General features: G+C 40.0%; 1 protein-coding gene across 6 annotated transcripts in view; it reads left to right on the forward strand.

Moving 5' to 3' along the window:
* LOC119660368 (phosphatidate phosphatase LPIN2) overlaps positions 1–20,074 on the forward strand; it is a 208,501-nt gene that overhangs the window by 124,257 nt on the left and 64,170 nt on the right. For 5 of the 6 annotated variants that reach the window (XM_038068880.1, XM_038068884.1, XM_038068882.1 and 2 more), the window contains 3 exons: positions 8,412–8,608; positions 8,665–9,162; positions 9,217–9,320. In XM_038068880.1, the coding sequence (XP_037924808.1) occupies positions 8,412–8,608; positions 8,665–9,162; positions 9,217–9,320 (799 nt within the window). Of the gene's footprint in view, positions 1–8,411; positions 8,609–8,664; positions 9,163–9,216; positions 9,321–14,237; positions 14,738–20,074 lie in introns of those variants that run through there. The other variant, XM_038068883.1, reaches the window with a different exon arrangement.

The following is a 20,074-nucleotide window of genomic DNA, read 5'->3' on the forward strand; positions in this document are numbered from 1 at the left end:
AAAAGACGTGTTAGCTCGAAACCTACTTCGTCGTGTGAACACTCGATACATTTCCGAATGTCCCAAATGATTCTGTGAGTCCAGCGTCCTGTTTCTGACGTCCGACCTCTCCTGCGAGCTGCCGCAGAGAGCATGGGCAAGAGTTTCTCCGGTGAGATATGCTTGATCGTAAAGAGGTTGTCCTTCTTTCGTCAGAATATCAACCGGGATCATTCCTGCTATCACGCAGGCTGTTTGATCGGAAGTCGTTCTATAAGCGCAACATGTTCGGGGTGCACTTATACGAGACGTAGATCCAATTTTTCTCTTATTTATTGTATTATTTAGCATTGAACTGACAACCCTCGAAATAAGGAGTCGATCGTTCGGCCTTGCAATCAGTGCCCCAGTATTGTGTGCCTTCGTTGCGGCACAGTCCACATGTAATTTGAAATTCAGGATAAACACTTGAGCGTGTTTATGTTCCAACTTTGATTTTCATGAACACTTTTTCCCCTTGGTAATGGGTACTACTTCCTCTTATGTTCTGCAAGCAATATACCAGCAATCTCCAACCGGGACTTAATTTCATAGACTGCTTTATTTGCTTAGAGCATGACTTCTTCGAGGAAGCGTGCAACAATCATCACACCAATGTCGTCCGCGAAAGCAATGGAGGCTACACCAGTAGGAAGGGCTAGCGTCAGTACTCTATTATACACAATAATGCATAAAAGTGGGCCAAAGACGGACTCTTGTAGAACTCCGCATGTCGTTCAATATGATTTTATTTCATCATCTGATTCGCAGCACAACACAGCCAGTACGCATCAGGTACTTCGATCCGTCTAAGTTAATTAGGAACTCATGTATTTTGCTCATTCTCGCGGAATTGAAAGCATTCTTCACATTGAGTGCGTTCACTGCACAGCATTATCCTTGTCAAGTGCGGCCTACCTTTATTAGGTAGTCGTAGTTAGGTAGCATCAGTCGTGGATCTTCATTTTCGAAAACCGAACTGATTCTTAGAGAGAGCTCCTTCTTTTTCGGCAATTGGAGGTAATCTGTTATCGAATAGTTTGCTAGTATTATTTAGAAGACATATCGGCCTGCAGGATGAAGCTTCACTCAACGGTTTGCAAGGCTTCGGAATTAGCATTAGTTTCTGCTTCTTCCATTGTTCAGAAAGACATGTGGTAAATGCCTCGGCAAACATATTTAGCGTTTCGTTGGCTGCTACCCCAAGGGTGCGTGTCCATTTCCTTACACAGTCGCTTACAGTGTTTACTCTTACTTTTTATGATAGCTGCATGTAATTTCTTTCCAGCTTCTTTATATTCTGCATGCAGTTGCTCCCATACAGATAGGTTTCTGTTTCGCTGACTGTGTCTTCTGGCCTTGCGGCAGGCTTTACGGCATTCTCCGATTTCAGAGCTCCACCAAAAGTTTGGAACTCGCTTCTGGGATACCATGGACGCGTCACATGCTCGCCGTAACTGTTCGTCGATCTGTAAAGCTTTATCGTTTGCTTTTCCTTCGAGCGTTGTGTCTTGCTATAAAACTTCTTTAAGAATCTCTTCGTCAAACTTATTGGCTGTCCATTTCTCAGCTCTTCCGTTACCAATTCATTTTTGTACACTGTAATTGTTTCATAAATTATGACCTGGTGGTCACTATGTCTTAGCTAAAATATCGGTAGCAAATTTGACATCTATCATGAATCCCATTTCTCTTTTCTGAAAAGTATTGACGTATCCAGTGTTTGCAAGTACAAGATTCAGACGAGAAAGGACTTCGAGTAATATACGTCCTCTTGTGTTCGTTTCTCGGCTGCCCCATTCTTCAGCCCATGCGTTGAATTCGCTAGCTGTTATTTTAGGGCTATGGTCGTTTGCATCCATTGCTAGCCTCTCCACAATAGATTTGAATTCCCCATCGTAAGACTTGGTGTCGCATAGCAACTGTACGATATTCCACCCATTTTTGCTCTTATTAAGCTGTTCTCGAGAATCTTCATGTTTCCTTCTATGGCACAATTGCCGCATGTGCGTATAGTTGCCCTTCCACTCTAATCTGCAACCCAAATTCCAATATCCAAATCCTTGTATCGCTTTCCTAAACACCGGACATGTGCTGCTGTCTGTGATGCGGAACAGACAGTTGAGCCTTTCTCCGCAGTTTTTTACAATGTGGCCTTTTTTTTCGCATTTCTGGCACAGCCTGGACCTATCGTGTACACGTACATCTTTTCGCCAGGCAGGGATAGCCTTTTTGCCGCTTCATGAGTTAGACTTATCGACGTAGTTTGTCTGACTCCATATGTTTTCTTAGCCGTAGAATATCTACCTCCTGCATCGACTGTATTTCTAGCTGGGATCTTCTCCTTCGTAATAATCTCGTCGAAGTCCTTACATTCACTCTAACTACGCAATTTTTTCTCAGCTTTGCTTCTGCTGCCTCTCCAAGTGAAGACTCGAATATTTTTCTGTAGGTCTTCTGACTGGTTTGCGTCTGGTTTAAATTCAAGCAATAAGTCGCCCTTCTGTGTTCGCCTTATGCGGTTCACACTTTCACTCACCTCTGCTAACGAGGTGTCGGTTTTAACCTTGCGCAAAATGTCAGCGTAGGTAAGCTCACTTCTGCAGCTTCATCTTCTTTCAACCTTAGTTCAAGTGGAATCTCGAATGCATTTATCATCTTTAGATGTAGGAAATGGTAATATTTCGTGTGGCAGGGTATTTAATTGCCGTAGAGAGAGAGTTTTCTCTATTTTCCGTTTTTGGCTACGTTGAGGAAATTCCGATTCCCCGTTAGACTCTCTCAATCTTTTACGGAGTTCCGGAATTGCTACTGTATTCTTAATAGTGTATATCTATAAGAGAGCGCTCTTGGCGTTGACTGCATTGCTGCTTTTTTGCTTTCATAGCTTGCTTTTAACCCCTCTCGTACTTCAATATACGCAGCTCTAATAGTACGCACCTGATCTTTGATTGATATTATTATGATTCTTCTTCAGCCTTTGTCCCGTTCACAAGCGGGGTCGGCTCGTCGTGATCGGCTTCGCCATTTGGCTCTATCGAATGCCTGATCTGGGTGCAATCTGGAGGCTTTCAAATCCCCATCCAGCGTATCAAGCCATCGTTGCTTAGGTCTGCCTTTTGGTCGTTTACCATCGACTTCGATGTTCAGACCAATCTTGGCAAGTGAATTCTCGTTTGCACGAATTGCGTGACCATACCATCGAAGACGCCTCTCTCGCAACTTTTCCACGATCGGTGCAACCCCATAACGATCGTGGATATCCTCATTTCGGATGTGATTTAAACGTGTTACGCCACTACTCCAACATAGCATCTTCGTCTCCATTACCGCAAGACGCCGTTCATTGTCTTTTATAGTCGGCCACCACTCAGAACCATAGAGAGCGACAGGACGACATTGCGATAAATTTTAGATTTGAGACGTTCGTTGATACGTCGATCACTAAGAGCACCAATTGTGGAACGCCACTTCATCCAGGTTGCGTTAATGTATGAAGCAATTTCATAACGCAGATCTCCATTGGCTGATAGCGTTGACCCGAGGTATTTAAATCGCTCAGTTCTGGGCAGATCACTGCCGCTGACAGTGATTGTGCGTGTTTCATGGGGATCGGTCGTCAATAATTCAGTTTTGTTTAAATTCAATCTGAGACCGTGTTGCATGAGGCGATCATTCCATTTTTGAACAAGTTGCTCGAGATCATTTTTCCTATCAGATGCTAGGAAAACATCATCTGCATAAAGCAGTGTGTAGGGCGCTGGACGTTGGATATCCCGTGTGACGGTGTCCATAACAAGGACAAAGAGGAGTGGTGAGAGGGCACTTCCTTGATGAACTCCAACAGAGACACGAAGCGGTTTTGATACACCCGCCATACTTCGAACTTTACTTTTCGGATCATGGTAGAGCAATTGAACCCAGCGCACGAGTTCTTCTGGCACGAAGTGTTGTCGTAAAGCATACCAGATGAGTTCGTGTGGTACACGGTCAAACGCTTTCTCTAGATCCAGAAAGGCAATGTAAAGATGGCGATGCTTCTCACGGTGTTTCTCCATGAGTAACCGCGCAGCGTGTATTGCGTCAGTAGTTCCGCAGTTCTTGACAAATCCGGCTTGATTCACGGTTATTTCAACGATTTCGCGAATACGGTTGTCAAGAATGCGTTCAAAAATCTTCATGGTATGGGAAAGTAACCGGATCGGACGGTAATTTGAACATTCTGCTGGATACCTTTCTTTTTCCATAATGGAACAGTGGTACTTTCTTGCCAGTCAGATGGTGTTCTTCCTTCCTGAATAACCCGGCTAAAGAATTCACTGAGCCACAGTGTTGGGTCCCAGCTCTTCGCTTTCCAGAGCTCAGATGCGATGTCGTCAGGTCCTGTTGCTTTCCCCGATTTCATTTGTTTTATTGCCTCCTCGACTTCAGTTGCGCTGACTGGTGGAACTGGTCCAAATGTCGGCAATGATTGTGGAAGTGGAGGATGAGCAAATTCTTCAGTTGAAATCTGCTCGAAGTATTCTCGCCATCTATCCGTCGCGGCTCGACGGTTGGTAAGCAAAGTACCGTTCTTGTCATTAACACAACAGAAGTGTTCGATATCCTGTGTGCGTTCATCACGGCTTTTAGCAAGTCGGTACAGATCTCTCTCGCCATCCCGAGTGTCCAGTTTATCGTAAAGATTTTTGAAATGGTTCGCTCGGGTGACAGCGACCGCTTTCTTTGCTTCCCGGTTGGCATTCTTATAAATTTGCCAATTAGCAGGCGTTTTATCGTCGAGAAATTTGTGGTAGAGGCGTTTCTTTTCACGGACCTTCATTTCAACATCATCATTCCAAAGCCAAGTATCTCGGTTGATGTACCGCTTACCCGGCTTGGTGACCCCGAGGGTTGCAGAGGCCGCTTTGTGGATCATGTCTTTCATTTGGCTCCATGATTCTTCCACATTCGTAATGGTTGGCAATCGTATGAGTGAGATCGTTTCTTCGTTCTTCTCACCAAATTGCCACCATTTAATGCGCGGCGGGCCAGTGCGTTCCTCACGCCGTTTTATCGGTGGCTTGATTCGCAGGACAGCAATCAACAGCCGATGTTGAGGTGCGATGGTCTCATAGGGAACGACTTTGCAATCAGTGACAGTGGTAAAATGTTGATGTCTTATGAGAATATAGTCGATTTGCGTTTTATTGTTCCCACTATAGAATGTGGGAAGATGAGACAATCGTTTGATGAACCATGTATTCATAAGTACAAGGTCATGGGTGTCCGCAAAATCGATTATACGCTCGCCACCTTCGTTGCTCGCTCCGAACCCCTTTCCCCCATGGCACCTGTTACCGTCTGCCTTTTCACCCACATGACCATTAAGGTCGCCGGCAATGATTACGTAATCGTCAGCAGGCACGTGACAAGTCTTTTCATCGAGAAGTTGTCAGAAGGCATCTTTCTCGGCATCAGGTCGGCCTGTCTGTGGTGCATACGCGGTGAAGAAGTGAATAGTGCGATCAGCTGATATAATGGTGAGCTTCATCAGCCGATCATCAAATCGTTCAACTTCTTTAATGGCATCACGGAAACCCTCTGAGATGGCAATGCCAACACCATATTGAGTGTGTGGGTTACCAAAATAGAGAAGTTTGTAGCCATTTTTACCGCGTTCGCGTTCAATGTCGCAGCTTTTGGAACCAGACCATCGGGTTTCTTGCAGAGCGCAGATGTCAATGCACCTTTTCCGAAGGGCTCTTGCGAGTTCCTCCGTCTTTCCAGTTAGGGTATCAACATTTAGCGTCCAGACACGTATTTGTTTTGTTCGTTTTGTTCGGACTAACTTGTTTACGTCCTCACGCCGTCCATGCGTCAAGAACCCTTGCCCATTTCTCGACAGGACCGGTGCCCGTCCTGCCGCGTCGACTGAGGTGGACGCCCCAGCATTTCTCCGAGGCCTGTGACTTAATCCGATCATCATGTTTGTAACGACATTCTATGCATTTTCTTGGTCGACCTGTCGCGGGGCCTGTCACCAAGAGAGATCAGGTAGGATTTAGCATAGTAGAATAACTCCAACTATACTCTATTTATCTCTTTCCCTGATCTCAGCATTTTATTTTTGTTTTACTGATGATAGTACAGAGTACGTTGCCTCAAACCCTCCTCCTTTACCTGGGCTTGGGACCAGCATACTATGTTAATAGCATGGCGGAGTTTGATATATTATGATTGATGATCCATTAACAAGCTCCACAAGATGTTTGATAATCGTACCAAGTTTTGGTATCCGCCCCGGGCTCGCTGTTCGTTTCCTTCACCGAGGGAGGTTGGCTAAAATTCTCACCATCATCAAACTTTGCTGTCGAGGATCTAATTATCTTAATTACTCTTTTTAAATTGGTCACTGCCAGTATTTACCACTTACGTTTTCTCACCGGCAACCTTGTTGGTGAGAAACAGGTTAGACGACGTGTTACCCTCCGACAATCGGGCAGCCATTTCTACTGCGGGTTGATTACTTTCACTTTCCATAATTTATTCAAATAATTCTATGTCTACAAATCAAGTTAATTCCCTACCGCTACGCTGTATCCCATGGTGTTTGGAGAAATAACTAATGGTCGATTGGTAAGAGGTATTTTATTTTTCGGCGAATAAAAAATTTAAATCTCTTCATTATTATTTTTATTTATTATGTCTGTCTGCCTGTCTATGTGGCCGTCACACGCACTTTTGTCAAAAACGGATATACCGATCGACACGAATTTTGGTGAGAAGGATTCAACGGTGAATGCTCACACCGCACCTAGTTACATATTTCTACGTTGAGTTCAAGAGGGATCCTCATTTATACAAAAGGGGGGGTGTACTTTTTTTCACCGAATGTAGTCATGTTAAGTCTCAAGTGAAAGGTCTCGATTAGTACTTTCCGAAGCCAGCCTTAGCTTTGGCATTTGCCATGAAATATACTTTTTCCAGGCCTCAAAGTACTCTCCATATCGATATCTACTCAAATTAAGTTAATACTAGTATAGTACAATGTTTTCGGGAATTTGACTCGAAAATCTTCTTAAGTTTATGCTAGAGTTATAAAAATGCAGTGAAATTATAATTATGCAGAAATATAGATTATAGTATGAAGTATGATATCCCCAATTTTGATCGAAATCGTACTATTACTGATAAAGTTATAGTACCTCAAAGTATTCCTTTCCATGTAACTTTACTGCAACCCAAAATACTAAATATCAATATCAAATAGTGAGTGTTTGACATGCTAAATATACACATAAATTACGGGCTACGTAAATTGGATAGCTCTGCACTCAAATATTCTTACTGAAGCGCCCAGCGGTTTCCGACTTGTTTTTATTGGAAAAAGTATCCTAAAATGTTAAAAAATTGAGGTTCATGTATGGATAAATGATTTTTTTTGAGGAGTGAGTATTCCTGAGTTATCAACTTTATGACAGACTGAACCAATTGGGAAGGAACTTACTTCCACTCTTGTAGTATACGGAGGCCTGCTTTTGGGTTAAACATCCAAGTAATTCAAACAGACGATTGACGGTTTCGTTTAGGCAGAGGCGGTGCCTCATCTCTGCCCTGGGACCAGCGTGCCTGAAAGTGGCTACAGGCGGTAATCGCTCCATTTATATATATGCAAACACGACATGGGTGGGAGTTGAATTATATTATTTGACGATTGAGCTAATCCTGAGTCCGCATCAATTTGATGACGGAGCGGACTAATTGGGGAGCAACTTACTTTTAATCCTCCAACAAAATAACTCGTTTCGGCTTAGTTTAGGCTTGAAGACAAGTCGGCTTTGACTTAATTATAATTCGCACCCATGTCGTGTTTGCGATTATACATATATTAATGGAGCAATTGCCACCTGTAGCCACTTTTGCGCACGCTGCTTTCGGGGCAGAGATTAGGAGTTTAATTAATCGTCAGTCGTCATTTTAGATAAATGATGTATAATTATGGAGAAAAACTTGAAGTAAATCAGACGAGTAGTTTTTCTGCATTCTTAAGATCCGCATCAGCAAAGTGTGCTTCGAGAAAAACTATTTAAAATTTATAATATCGTAAGGAAAGTGGAAGGCAGCACTCGCTTCGCGTTGTAAAATGAAAACGAAAGTAAATATCAATTGAAAATTTTAAACCGGTATTCATGAAATATTTTTCTACTAACGCTGGGATTTTCGCTCAAACTGCAAACAGCGAGCATTCTAGAGGCTTTCCATATCGTTGCTGAGGAGCGTGTGCACATTCCAATAAGTATTTTTACTCTAGTTGACGGTATCAATCTTCCCTTCTTCCTTGTTCCATGATGAATTTTTCAGTAAAACGCGATCAACTAACAAATAGTTTGGAAATTTATTTTATCGTTTAGATGCCGATCAAAGTGCTATAGGAACACAAACATCCGCCAGAAGTTCTCCCAATGATAACACTAATTGCTTGAGCGATGAGATTGAAGCAGAGGAGTACACTTTGAAAAATATAGCATTGGATCAAACAGGAAGCGCAGCAAACACTTCAAAAAATGAAAAATTTCGAAAGACGCTCCGGTTAAGTTCTGAACAAATTGTAAGCCGAGTTTATATATATGTATATATACATAATTAAGATTAATAAAATTTCAGAAAAGTCTTAACTTGAAACCAGGTATGAACGAAGTTGAATTTAGCGTAACTACAGCTTATCAAGGAACTACTCGTTGCAAATGTTATCTATTTCGATGGAAATATAGCGATAAAGTTGTAATATCAGATATAGATGGGACGATTACGAAGTCTGACGTCCTTGGGCATATTTTACCAATGGTTGGCAAAGATTGGGCGCAAATAGGTGTAGCACCTTTGTTTTCTAAAATCGAAGAGAACGGTTATAAATTGCTGTACTTATCAGCACGTGCCATTGGCCAATCACGTGCAACCAGGGAATATCTTCGTTCGATTCGTCAAGGAGATGTTAAGTTACCTGATGGACCTCTGCTTTTGAATCCTACATCACTGATTTCAGCATTTCATCGCGAAGTTATTGAGCGCAAACCAGAACAATTCAAAATAGCATGTTTGAGTGACATTCAAACGTTGTTTCCCGAAAACCCATTTTATGCAGGGTATGGGAACAGGATTAATGTAAGTGAAGAATTATTATTAAGAAACATTGTTTTAATGAATTATGATCACTAGGATGTTTGGGCATATCGTGCGGTGGGAATTCCAATTATGAGGATATTCACAATAAATACCAAAGGGGAGTTGAAACACGAACTGACCCAAACATTCCAATCGTCGTAAGTACTTGACTATATTTATAATTGAATTTCTGTCTTTCATTATCATCTAAATATTGGAAAAGTAGTACCCACCAAAAAAACACAGAATCATAAGAACAGAGGCTTTTTATTTTATAAAGTTACAAATACAGTGGAATCCCGATAAATCGTATCCCGATTATTCGTATTTTTGGCTAATTCGTACAAATTTGCTGTCTGCAGAAATTAATTTTCTTTATTTTGTACTCCCGATAATTCGTACCAAACCGTCAGTCCGCTGGCGATATGAATTATCGGTATTCGACTGTATTAGAATCTGCATTATGGCATTAATATAGTGGAAACGATTCGAGTACTAACATAGTGAAATTATTTTTAGTTAACAAAAATAAAACCAAACTTTCAAAAGAATGTCAGTTTCGTAGGTCTAATACTGCGACTTTTCAAGGAGAATTTATTTTAATTTCTCATGAAATTAAAACAAAAACGAATTATTTCAAATTCTACATTATGAATATACAAGATGTGAATGCAAACAAATGCCAATTCATAAAGGCATAGTATAGTGGGGCCTCGTCATCGGCACTAGCCAATTGGAAAACCAGATGAAAATATAATGTGATGAATATAGATGGAAATTCAAAAAGCCCAAACAGTATTCCAGGAGCTTGTACAGACTTTATATAAATAGTTCTTCGTCTTCAACATTCGCCCCGTTCTATAGCTTATCGGCCGGTTGAATCGGGTTCGCTACTTCTCTCACTCATGATGCGGATGTAGTGGAGAAATTTTGAAATCACCTTCGTTCGTGACTTTTGGGTAGTTTTTCATCTTGGATCTGCACATTAATTTTAACCGCGAATTATCATCGACGAGACATCAGCTGCAAATGTCCTCATTTCACACTTGGTTAATAGTAAGAGGACGACATGGCGTATAACGCGGCAGTAAATTTTGGATGTGAGGCGTTAGTTGCATCGACGCCACACCACGGCAGTTGCGAAATGCATATTCTTGCAAATTCCATGTATGAAGTAATTTCATTGTGCACTTCACAATTAGCTGACTAGAGGTACTTCAATTGCGCAGCTTTGGGCAGATCCATAGCTTGCATGCCACGATCACGTCATTTTTGCATGGGTTCCTCGATATTAGCTTTGTTATGAAAGGGCAGGAAAATAACATTTGCATAGAGTAGTATGGGCATGGGTCACTGGATTGGCTATCACGAATGACAGCATCCATGACGAGAACGACGAGGAGTAAGGAAAAAGCGGTTCTTCACTGAATACCGGCAGCAACGCGAAATGGTTTTGATGTGTCGGTCACATTTTCATCTCTACTCTTTGAAGTAGTATGAGATATCTTTTTAGTGCAGTATATATTTAATGAGTTTTTGTGACTCCTAGTCAAGCGTTTTGTGTAAAACAAAACTGTCTGTCACAAGCAATTTATTTCAAAACGGCGTCACCGATGCAAACGAAATTTGATGGAAATATGGAAACTATGAAATCCCACGCATACAGTGAGTGGGGGTTTAGAAAAAGTTTAAAAGGGGGCTCCTCATATATGCAAAGGAAGGATGTAAAATTTATTTCATCGTATATAGTCATGTGGAGTACGTATGTATAAGGCTCCGAAGCTGATATTAGTTTTGACATAAATTGGAACATGCGCGAGTAAGGAGCAAAACTTAAAGTGAGAGTTTCTGAAAATAACTTTAGAAACTACCGAACCCAAAAATCTGAAAAAAATCAGGGCTTATATGAAATCTAGGCCTTAAAATATGTCCTATTCCAATCAATCAATTTCACGCGAATTTACTGTATCTCAAGCCAAGCAAATAAGATGCTAACATCATAATTAATGAGAATAATTGAGATTCGAGTGAAATATTAATATTCCATTCATGAAGAATTCACTTCTCCCCAGTCCTTTCTAAGGTTTTGTGTAAACCAAAACCTTATTACAATTGATTCAATATCTATCTGTTCATCTGTCTGACAGTTGCCATACTCGATTTACTCGGACACGACTAGCTCTCTATGGTTAAAACTAGGAGGTGGTCAATTAGTAAGTTTTAAGTAAAAAATTAATTTTGAAGACCTTTATTGGCTAATAATTTTGTAAAATAAATACAAATATATTATTTCGGGGACTAAGGGACTAACTCTCCCCTTCCTCGGTGTTCTAACTGAGGACACTGAAGAAGGGGTACGGAGTTTCATCGAGGAAATTAGACTATTAACGAAGAATATAATCGGATAAGATCTAGTGACCTAGAACCACTAAGTAAAGAGCCCTAGGAGTCCACCGGAAGAAAACGTATTACGATTATCTATTTAGGAATGAAACAGGCAGAGCTTCAACCGTAAAAATGATAGTCAAAATCGATCTGAAGCAAACTTCTGCTCTTACCTTACCTGTCTAGTTTTACACTACGACAGACGCTTTCCCTATCTTCGGCTCAACTTTACTTAGATTTTCCTGTTTACCAGATTTGGTAAAATTCATAATGCGTAATCATAATGATCGTAGGGAGGGAAATTGCGTTGGGTAAGGCGGTAACACTGCATTGATTCGTATTGACCATTCTTTTAGCCATCTAAGTTATGAACACTATACCTTGCTTCAATTAAAACCAAAGTTTTTGGAAATTAATGATTTTATTCCAACATTTTTACCGAGTGACAATAGAAACAAGTCGCAATACCGGAAGCTGGTGCTTCGGGTATAAAGGTTTTGTGTTTATCTTATGTGCAAAATTTTCTAGGCACATTTTTTCATTCGTATATGGCTAAACATCCAAACTATTCCTTCATATTTTTTTCCAAACTACAAGATATACGCACATATTACAGATGTAGATATTATAATAATAATAATCGTTGGCACAACAATCCAATTGGATTAGGGCATTGAAATTTATTAGAGCACTTCGTTCAAGACAGTAACGGTACACTACAGGATTACAGTACCCAGGCAATGTGGTCAGCATTACGCTCGTCTACTGGTGTCCGACGTCAAATCACGATACAAATTCCACTGCCACCAGTGAGGTTTGAACCGCGACCTTTCGTACGACAGCTTTGTGCTCTAACCGCTCAGCTATCCGGATACGAGATATTATGCTCACCCTAAACAAACAAATCCTGCCTATTATCGAATACTGTACTTATCCATCCACGTATATAAAATGATCGTACACATACTTCCGATTAACTTCGTGTGCATATACAGTACGTATATTGAATGCCGTTGGTTTAATCTACAAATATATCTATCTAAATTAAACACTACCCCAAGACTTCATTGGCATATGATAACGTACATATGTCTGTATCGAGTAAATTATATTGATATATAAATGAATAAAATACTAAAACGAAATTTGTTAATTTGGATTATGGGATTGGATAAGGAATGTATTAACTCCTCCCATTTTACGAATTTTTGTCCCCATCGATTATAGATTAAGAGTAACAGTAGTAGAAAAAGATTTCAGAAACCGGAACTGTTTTTCTCCGTGGGGAAATATAGTAGAAGGAAAGCTCGATTGTAATAATGATTGTAACAATGAACAGGTCGGAGAAGGCGGATATATTATTATTTAGCAAAAACTCCTCCAACTTCCTAACGTTTTCAAGGTGTAGTTTGTGTAAGTATGAGGGATCTATTTGTATATCTATTGCAGTTAGGTCACTTTGCAAAATGGGAGGTGGGATTTGGAAGTAAGAGTGCCTATAAAAAATCTATCATTTTAAAATTTTACGATAAAGTAGGTTCCGTTAAGGACGTTAGTAATACCTTGATATTGAAGTTTCCTGCAGAAATTTGTTACGTATATAATGCCTTCTTTGATAAGTTCTACTACTGGTTTGTTATACTATCGATAGCTACATCTTGCGCTGATTCCATCCAAAATGCGGGATAAACAGTCTTCTAAAGGAAATTTTGTTCATTGTTGTTGTCATCACAAAATATCTTTATTTCCTGAATTTTGGAACACTTTTCTTTAATGGCGTATTTCTCAGTTTGCGCAAGAAATAAATTTCTTATTGCTGGACGTATGAGTAAGTGGATGACGGTGATTTTTTAGTTTCTGGAAAAAGAAAACGGTTCCGCATATTCAACGGTTTGGCGTAGAAATTTGGTTTATTTCAGAAATATCCGATGCCTTCTTTCTCTAGTTGGCCTGCTAGAACTATATTTCGAACTTCCTCTTTTGATTATTAGAACCGGTGCTGAGTGTGTCAAGGATCAGTAATGTCAAAGATTATTCTGTTACAATTATCAACAATTTTTTTGAAAATTACTGATTTATATTGAATTGGTGGTTGTTGTTTTTAGGATTTTGTGTGAAACAAAACCTTATTAAAATCGATTCTATATCTGTCTGTCACAACTGATTTACTCGGAAGCGGCTAAATCGATTTTGGATAAATTTGGTGAGAACATGTAGTCTGTGTGCCCCATTATATGCAGCGAGCAGTCCCATTTTGTGTGAAGTTTCAAGGGGGGTGTAATTTTTTTTTACAGAGTATGAACATGTGGGGTATCAATAATCCAATGGCTTTTTTTTGCCTTTGTTGAATAGATTCGTCATTGAAAGATATACATGTCGTACAATTATCATTGTTTTATGTATTATTTGTGTTCTAAATTTACTAATGGTATTTTGTCTTACATGGAAACTCATAGTTAGTTCATTTATCACATGAAACTAATGTATTACAAAAGAGGCAAGCATGAAATTTTCGGGAAAAAATATATAACATTGATAGAAAGTTGAACATCATTTTCAGCATATAATGAACAATATTTACCATGAATTCATTCTAGTTAATCTCATTTCATTATTATCATCTCAATAATGTGTGGCATATTACTATAATAAAAAGTAGAAAATTATTGTCAAAACCGTATTTTTTTTAGTTATTCTGGTCAAACACTTATGGTTAATGAGATTTTCCCACCATATACACATCATGGTGACGATGATTTGTTACGCGCTACTGCATCTGATAGTCAGAAGGTTGGTCATAATAATGATAACATTGATTATTATGATGGGTTAGAATTCAGTGAAACGGATGAGGAAAACTTGGACTGAAGTGAAAATAATATACCAATCTTCTTATTAAATGCTAATTATATTATGATTTCCCATAAAAAGGAAATCGATTGTGATTTATAAAATTTAAGTAAGAAGTAATAATTTAGAGAGAATATGGAAGAAGAGATTAAAACGCAGCCATACATGATTATATATAATGCTTCATTTGTATAGTTCATATATTATATTTAGAAGATATAAGATTAGTTCAAATGATTGTTTAATTGTTTTATGTGAAGAAATGATTATGCATTATCCCTTAAATTACTCTTTTTGGTACATGATCAAATAAAACAATTCGAATACGTTGGGGTTTATATTCGGTTTATTTTAAATCTTGAAATAAATTGCGGTAAGATATAGTTCCATATTCACCATGCAAATGTTATGTAAAAATATTACACATTATAAATTATGCTAATGTCGGAAAAATAATTGCTTAGTATCTCGTATTCCGACACTTATTTTCTTTCAATGGCAACACAACTGCTAACCTTTCGTGCTAATTTCCTGAGTCCATGGTTTTAGCTCTAATATGTCCTGCCATGCCCAGTCGTAAACTTATAAGTTATATGGTGTGTATTTAAAGCCATTCAACGCATTCCGTATTAACTCCATCGATATAGTTGGGAAAAGTGCGGATTCCATCGGTATTAATTTAATCCCAACTTCTGCCTTGTCTCATTTGACAAAATGCATGATTCAGTGATAAAGTAAGCATAATTCGGTGGAGAATACAGTATCTTTCAGCAAAGACGTACACAATAATAAGGACTTTTGCAACAACAATGAACCTATAAATAGCTCTGTGTTAACTCCGTTTTCCAGATTTTTAAAGTCAGCCTCAGTTTTTTTATGGTGTGGTGCATGTACAGTCAACCAATTAAAAAGTTGGACAGTTAAAGCAATAAATTTGGAAGTCAAATACCTCGAAAGCCCGATGATATTTTTAAAAAAATTCTTTAAATAAAAACAACATTTTTTATGTCTTTTTTACAGTTATTACTATTTTATTAGTGTTATTTTTAACAGAAAAATTAGCGCTTTGCACAGCAAAAAAAAAACTTGGAACACTTCAAATTTAATAAAAAGAAAATAAATTTATGTCAACAATTGGGTAAATGCGTATTTGGTGTGGTTACCATTACATAATAATAATAATCGTTGGCGCAACAATCCAATTGGATCAGGCCCTTGAAATGTGTTAGAGCACTTCAGGATTACAATACAGGTCAGCATTGCGCTCGCCCGAGATTATTACCCTGATTTGACTCTGGTATTCATTCACAGCTGAGTCGACTGGTATCCGACGTTAAATCACGATACAAATTCCACTGCCACCAGTGAGATTTGAACCGCGACCTTCCATATGACAGCCTTGTGCTCTAATCACTCGGCTATCAGGACACCGGACGGTGGTTACCATTAGCTTTTAAAACTACGAGAAGTCTTCTTTTCGTCGACCCTTCAAATTTTTTGATGATTTCTGCAAGAATAGAACTCCAAACATCCTTTATGTGATATTTTTAATCCTTTTTGTTTCATGTCTCCCTATTTCGTAGCTCCTTTGCGACGTATGCCCACAAGTGCTCTATCGGATTTGAATCCGGGCGCTTAGGTCGATGAGGAAGGGTCTTTTGAAATGCTAAAGCAGCCATTTCATGTACTAACATGATATCTGATGGCAACCCCAACATCGCTATCACAGTTGGTATGTGCTACCTTAGTATATTAAGGTAGCCAACTTTAGATGCTATATCACCCCACACCATGATGCTGCCACCGCCGTGTTTAACTGCTGGTACAATGTTATCGTTTTCTGAGGCAAGTAGGCACTGCCTTCTCCACATCAATGCGGGCCATCCGAACCCAAAATGTTAAATTTCGACTTGTCGCAAAAAATAACTGTTTTGCAAAATTCTTCTGGCTTATTAACGAACTCTTAGGCATATTCAAGTTTTAATATGCTTTTGGGAAAGGAGTGGCTTCTTCTTCCCTATGGAGAAAATTTCGCACGGTTTGAGGATGAATTGTCACTATACCTTTGTTCTCCAAATTCTGTGCAATAGATACTGCAGTTGTCTTCGAATTGTTCCTTATGTCCCGCAAAATTTGTCTTTTTGCTTATTCCGACTGGATTTTCGCAGGTCGGCCACTATCTATTTGCAATAAACGGATCCACTTTCTTTAAAAAAATTTTATGACGTAGTACACAGTGGACTTTGGGTTTTCTATTATTTGAGTTATTTCCCGTACACTTTTATTTCTGAGTTGTTACAATCTCGGCAGATTCCGGATTTTATCTAATACTAGCACTAAGTGCCAAGCATTTAGGCTCGGACGATCCTAACTACTTAAAAACCAACTGTGTTGGTGGCAGGTCAATGGGAGAATTTGTCGAGAACTTCCCGCAACATCGAACACGTATGAAGAATGCTGTACTTCTGCATGGTTTGAACCAGACTGTGGGAAAGTCCTAAGACATTAAAGGAAGCCGTGAGGGATTTAGGTGCAATACCTGTAGCTGACAATATTATGGGAACTACAACGACCCATTCGAGATGCCAAATTTCTTTGATTTCTCAAGCCAGGGGCTCACAGTTTAAATTCTTCTCTACGTATTTTGTTATTATGATTTTTTTGTTATTATGGGGAATAGCAACATCAATAATATACGCGGAGCCACCCGGTTTGTCAACTAACAGTGCGTCATGGTTGTTATGTGGAAAATGGCGATCAGTCAGAACTTGCCGGTCCCAATACATGCTGTAAGCAGAACTATCATATCTCATATCGGCTTATATCGGTAAACCGGACATGTCTCCGTGATCACTCCATGCTTGTATGCAAAGTTTTGATTGATAACCTTACAATGGAGAACCGGTGACGTGTTACAGAATTATGACACAGTATTCTTTATCGACGACTCAAAGATTGCCTGTGGAGTAAATGTGGGAATTTTCATGGATACATACAGTGTAGCTGTGTCATATACTCTTCCAGGATTCGCCGGTGTTTTCCAAGTGCAGGTATTGATTCGATCATTCGCGAATCTTGGATAGTGGAACATAATATGCTCCGGGTCTTCGGGTATAGCGGCGTATTCGGAACAGTCTGAAAACTCATCCAATCCAAAATGATGCAAGTACTTCCTATATGATCTGCGTTAGGTGGTAATTTAATTCTCCATGTTTGCGGTCAATGTCCGGATAGCTCAGTGGTTAGAGCACAAGGCTGTCGTACGAAAGGTCGCGGTTCAAATCTCGCTGGCGGCAGTGGCATTTGTATCTTAATTTGACGTCGGATACCAGTCGACTCAGCTGTGAATGAGTACCTGAGTCAAATCAGGGTAATAATCTCGGGCGAGCGCAATGCTGACCTATAGGGTACTGTAATCCTGTAGTGTACCGTTACGGTCTTGAATGAAGTGCTCTAACACACTTCAAGGCCCTGATCCAATATGGATTGTTGTGCCAACGATTATTATTATTATTACGTTTGCGGTCGATCCATCTCTCAATACACAAGAAATTATTCTACCGTTGCTTCCATTTCCTGTGCAGCTCCTTCCTAGTGACCTTTCGGAATCCGTCAGTCATTTTGACCGGATTCACCCTCCTTCTCCGATAGAGACAGTGTATCTCATTCGCTAGAAGGTATAAAGGAATCATCCCCGCGATGACACACACTGCTTTACCAGATACTGTCCTATATGCGCTGTACACCCTCAGCACGATTGGCCGGTATGCCAAACTTATCCTTCCCTGGTTCACTGTGTTATCCAGTGTGCACGCCCAGAGCCACGTATAGCAAGATGGATTTCACCAACCCTGCGGTAAGCAGCCGGCAACTAAATTTTGGACTTCCAATATTAGGCGTCATCCTTGCTAGAGATGAGCTAGCCTTTGGTGCCTTTTCGCACGCATACTCCAGGTGCCCCTTGAAACTCGACTTGGCATCGATCATTACCCCCAGGTATCTAATGATCAATTTTGAAACGATCTCGTGATTATCAATCCGGATTTCGGTAGTGTTGTTATTTCTGCGATTGGTAATAAGGACTGCCTCCATCTTATCTTCCTCCAGGTCCAATTTAACAATTTGGAGCCATGCTTTGATATTGTGAATGGTTTCGCTTGCATACAGTTACACGTCCTGATGGTATTTCACAATTACTACCGCTGCCAGGTCATCTGCAAAACCAATCAATTTTGCCTCATTTTGCACGCAAATGTGAGCACTCCGTCATACATTATATTCCACAGCAGGTGCGTCAGTACGGAGCCTTGGGGAGCACCTGCTGTCACAACATATTCCTTCGGTCCGTCGTCCGTCTCATACCAAAGAAGCCTCTCCAAAAGTTAACTTTCGATTATCCGAGCTAAGTAACCAGGGGCACCCAGTTTAGCCAGCGTGCTCTTAATCTAACCCCAGTTTGCTGACATCCAGCGTTACCACCGCGCAGTATTTACCAGTGCCAGTGGACCGCGTTCTTCGAAACTCATACTGTGGCTCCGATAGACTACCCGCTAGCTCGGCGAACGGAAGCAGCCTGTTGTATACCTTCTGTTCAAAATTGAACCGGACTGTATCATTTAAATTAACCGTTGTTGACGTATTGTTTAAATTTTTTTTTATGAAGAGATCTAAGACTGCAATGATTTTAGTTGTCAATTTTTAGTGTGATCTGCAACGTCATTTCTTTGTAATCGCTTAGCAAAAAGTAGGCGGCGAAATATTTTTGCGAATTTCATTATGGATAAAAAACTTGAACAAAGAGTGTGTTTAAAAAATTGTTTTATAAACGGAATGTCTTGTCCAGACGCATTAAAAATGCTGCAAAATACCTATGGTGGATCTGCTCTATCGCGTACGCAGGTATTTAGCTGGTATAAATCGTTTAGAGAGGGCCGTACATCTATTGAGAACTTGGCCCATGCTTCCCGTCCAGCGACATCGGTAAATGACGAAAACATCGAAAAAGTAAAGAAAATTGTATCCGAAAATCGTCGAGTGACCGTAAGGGAAATAGCTAGTGAACTTGGCATATCGATTGGATCGGCGTACAGCATTTTACATATTTTGGGGATGCGTTGGGTTACCGCGCGGTTTGTGCCAAAATTGCTGGATTCTCTTCAAAAACAACGTCGGAAAACTGGCTGAAGAGATGCTTTCTATGGATGATAGGGACATTCAGCACATCATTACTGGTGACGAGACTTGGGTGTACGAGTATGATGTTGAAACTACTCGAAAAGAACAGTTAACAACACTTTAACCTTCGACCGACTTTGGCGTGGTCTCTTGGGTTTCGGCTCATCTGGATAGCGCCACTCCGAAGATCCAGAATATTGAAGAATAATTAATTGTTGTCGTTTTATTTGCACAGTCCGGTTCAATTTTGAACAGAAGGTATAAGCCTCTCCAACTTCTTCATAGTGTCTAAAAGACAGATAGGGCGATGAAGAGAGGGCGCCAGGTGGAGTCTGGGGCTCCGGTAGCACAACAAATTTCCGCTTTCTCCACTGGACGGGAAACACTCCTTCCACCATGGATTCAAATGTACCTATGAACCATGTGGGCTTAATTTTAGCTGGCAACTTCAAAGTTTTGTTCGGAATCCCATTCAATCCTGGAGCCTTATTATCCCAAATTC

The sequence above is a fragment of the Hermetia illucens genome, chromosome 6, assembly GCF_905115235.1.
Source record: "Hermetia illucens chromosome 6, iHerIll2.2.curated.20191125, whole genome shotgun sequence".
NCBI classification, from domain to species: Eukaryota; Metazoa; Arthropoda; class Insecta; order Diptera; family Stratiomyidae; genus Hermetia; species Hermetia illucens.